Source organism: Zychaea mexicana (assembly GCF_025766255.1).
Source record: "Zychaea mexicana strain RSA 1403 chromosome Unknown BDB00scaffold_337, whole genome shotgun sequence".
In the NCBI taxonomy this organism is placed as follows: Eukaryota; Fungi; Mucoromycota; class Mucoromycetes; order Mucorales; family Lichtheimiaceae; genus Zychaea; species Zychaea mexicana.
Genome location: NW_026517000.1, coordinates 732 through 4,532, shown reverse-complemented (window position 1 = coordinate 4,532; position 3,801 = coordinate 732). Strand labels below are relative to the sequence as shown.

The window sequence follows — 3,801 nt, the reverse complement described above, 5'->3', positions numbered from 1 at the left end:
CACCATCCATTCCTAAACAATCAGCCTCACTTATTTTTTTATATAGTTTCATATTAATAAACATAGTACCATCATTTCCAATAGCACATTTCTCAGATACTGAAACATGTGTAATTATTTCATTCATATCCTGTATAACTTGTGTATGTACAGCTGGCCCTTTTAATTTATATGAGAATATAATTGTGAATGTGACTCATTTGGTTTATAATACTTTATTTTACTATCATGTCCATCAATAAATAGTGTAACATTCTTAAAACCATCTGGATTGTTTATTATTGCTGATAGAATGCGAATATGTGGTGATGAGAACATACCATCTAGACCTTGTTTTACCTTTTTATTCATTTCAGTATAGTTAGTAATCCAGAACCGCTTATATAAATCATAAAATGTTGCATATGGCATAATAGTATGCATATCCTTTCCTGATACACCTAATACCATATGATATAATAATGCAAGTCCTTTTTCAATCTCGCGGTATGGCCCTGGATATTCAATAATTCCATATAAAACAGTAAGAAAATAAAAGACAGGTATAAATCCAAATCTATTAAGTAATACATCCTTTATATCATTTATTGTATTATTCTTCATATCTTTAATAGCTGTTCTATGATTAAATCTATGTTGCATTTCAGGCTAAGATTTATCAAGAAAAGTCCATTTATTATCAATTAAATTTTTAATTTCAATATCGAGTTGTTCAGTGTGTTGTGTTGTGTTCATTTTTATTTGTTGTTATGTGCTTTAAACAATCGCTCTTTTTTTTCTCATGGGAGGCTACCAATATAAATAAAAAAATTCAATTTTTACTATTTTTATTGTAAATCAATAATTAATTCGGCTACTGATGGTTATACCGATCATAGCAGTTTTATTATCTATATTACAGCTAGTAGTTCATAATTGGTTAGACAACTAATAGTAGGACGCCATAACTACTTATATACTGGAAGATTGCACAAACCTAAAATAATGAAGCTGATTACATGCGTCTTTCTGAGAGCCTCTTCCGTAGTTGCCAGCTGCAACAGCAAATCATCATGCATAACTAATGGCAGTTTTACTAGACCATCCTTCATTACTTTTGTTTGGTCACTGCCTTTACCGATCTCTATACAACCAATTTCAGTATCACTTGTGGTATAGATTACATCGATGTAGTGACCCATTTCTCTGTTTTGCACAGGTTCAAAAGCAGAGATCGTACACTTTTTGTTGATGGCATCTGTGTTTGCCTTACTTGTGCGTTCCGTGCTATAGAAAATGTAAAACATGGTTTCAATTATCTTTAGACTGTCCAAACATTACCCTTAAAACCTACCCAACTGAGTAATAAAGAAAAGTTAAAAATAATAGTTTTAATTTCTTAATTAACATTATCAATTTGAAATTAATATTTATTAGACAATTAATGTTCTTTATATAATTTTAAGATTATATAAAAAGAGATAAGATAATAAGATATATTTGTTTTTTATAAATAATCATGAATTTACTTTCAAAAGAAATTTTTCAAGTTAACTTTTAATTGATATTATCTATATAATTATTTCTTTAATAAGATTTAGAAAAGTTACAAATATGTATTAATTCTTAATTTTATTTTTTTTAAATACTTTTTATATGTAACATTGCTCACTGCTATGATCATACTACTGCTTGTCATTGTCTTCAAGAAGCCCTATACTTTATATAGTAGATCTGATTCCATCATTCCTTTTAGGTCGAGTGATCCACCATTGATGGTAAACCAATAGCAATATAGTAGAAAAGATATTATAACTTTGTATATTATTTAGTTTATTACTTAGTAACAAATTTTAAGATGAAATTTTTTAAAAAAAATAAAAGAAATTGTTTTATTTTAAAAATTAAAGGTATCTATAATTAATTTACAATTATAAATTGTTTATAGAATCTTTAATTTTACTCCTTATATATAGTTAACCCCTGTTTTTTGCACGACCGCTTTTTGCAGGCCCTCAGTTTTTGCAGCAGACTTTGGATAAATCCCATTTCTCACTAATAAAAATTGCAGATTCCCCGCTTTTTGTAGTTTGCAAGTCTAAAAAGGTGCCCTGCAATTTCCCACTAAGCATATATACCGATTTTCTGATTCGACCATCTATATATTCTTATCAGCTATCTGATCAAAAATATTTAAAATCAAGATGTTCTATTGTATTCTTATTGCTCTATCTCATCGTTTTGATCTTCAGTAAACTTTATGTAATCAGCCTTTGGTGGCTTTATGGATAGTAGAAAAGGGGGAAGAGAAAGGAATAAACAAAATGGGTCGGTCTCAGTACTATATTTCTCAGTTAGGGAACTAGTCGATGTTATAATGATTATGCTCTGGTTTATTGGTACTAAACGGATGAATAGCCACAATAAGTTGGTGTAACCAAAATAATTTTCATAAAGTTAAATTATGCATGTATGTCTTGGCATGCATACATTTAAAAAATTTTGAAAAAATAAAAATTAAATTTTTTTTCCTATATAAAATTAACACCTCAAAATATAAAGTGAAATTTATTTATTGTATTTTTGAAAACACTACCACAAACAATACAACATGGACCAAATCAACTTACTCACATTTATTGCTATTATGGTTGAATTTGTTCCTATTTTAGGAATAACATTAATGCTCTAAATTGAAAGAGCAAAACATCTTGCTGAAAATCATCAGCATATTAATTATGAACCTCTTGTTACACAATTGAGGTCAGAACTCGAAAAGGACCTTAAAGGGGCTAAAGTAGATAAAAAAACTAAGGATGAAGCACGTAATAAAATCATTGGAAGAATTCGAGCATATGTGAGATTCCTCAAATCCTCAAATCCTCAATTTTCTGAAGCAATGTTTAATAATAATACTTCTAGTACAGCTACCTCACATGGTGAGAAAGAATTCTGCTTTCAAAACACTAAGGGCTTGTTCACATATAGTTGTAAAAATTTCCATTTAACAAAAGAACAGATATTAGAATGGTTTACTAAACATGACTGTATTGGTTATAAAATTGAAAAGGCAATTGCATGTGATGAATGTTATAGACTAGGGCCTTGTCTATAGGGAACGTTTATCCAGGTCAGTGAATGATTCAGTGGAAAAGAGGTTACTTTTTATTTTCCCAGCCCAGCCAGCCTTTATATACTGCTGGGCCTAATAAGCTTTGTACAACCCAGGCCGGGGCCCAGGTTCCTTGACTAACTGCTACCTAGTTGGTAACATTCTCCCCCTCTAATACTAGGGAGTATAATTTACAACGATCAATGAATACAGTAAAATAATATTAATGGGAACAGGGAAGTGTATGATGGGGTGAAGGTGATAGGGTTTACAGATTTTTAACTTTGGGGGTACTTGGGTGTCATGAGAAACATCGGGGGTACTTGGGTGCTATGAGGAAAATCATGGGGGTAGGAGAATAAACATGCATTAATATTGCGGGGGTGAAGGTATTAGCGGTGACCTAATGTGAAACACCGCTGTAAAATTTTTACAAACATTGAGCAGGGGTATACCATTTCCTTGCTTCTTTTTCCAGTTGCATATTTTATCTACTTCTAGTCCTTGCCTTTACTTATTTGCTTATCAACCAATGTCCGTCTTTACTTCGCACCTTAGAGCAAGTCCAGCGGACTAGCTAAATTTTCCTCTATTTTCACCACTCGCTAATCCAATTATTCTTTTTGGCGAGTCAATTTTTACAGCGGACTAGCTATTATTGCCGACTAGCAATAGCGGACTTAAATTGTGTGATTGTCTTTTTGCGTTCC

At 31.1% G+C, this 3,801-nt stretch overlaps 1 protein-coding gene across 1 annotated transcript; it reads right to left on the bottom strand.

The window, feature by feature from the left end:
* Positions 1–947: 947 nt before the first annotated feature.
* Positions 948–1,286, bottom strand: BDB00DRAFT_777968 (uncharacterized protein; the record flags this gene model as incomplete). The annotated part of the gene is made up of 1 exon (XM_053120336.1): positions 948–1,286. The coding sequence occupies one exon, from the start codon at positions 1,284–1,286 to the stop codon at positions 948–950; it is 339 nt and encodes a 112-aa protein (XP_052972027.1).
* Positions 1,287–3,801: the final 2,515 nt, after the last annotated feature.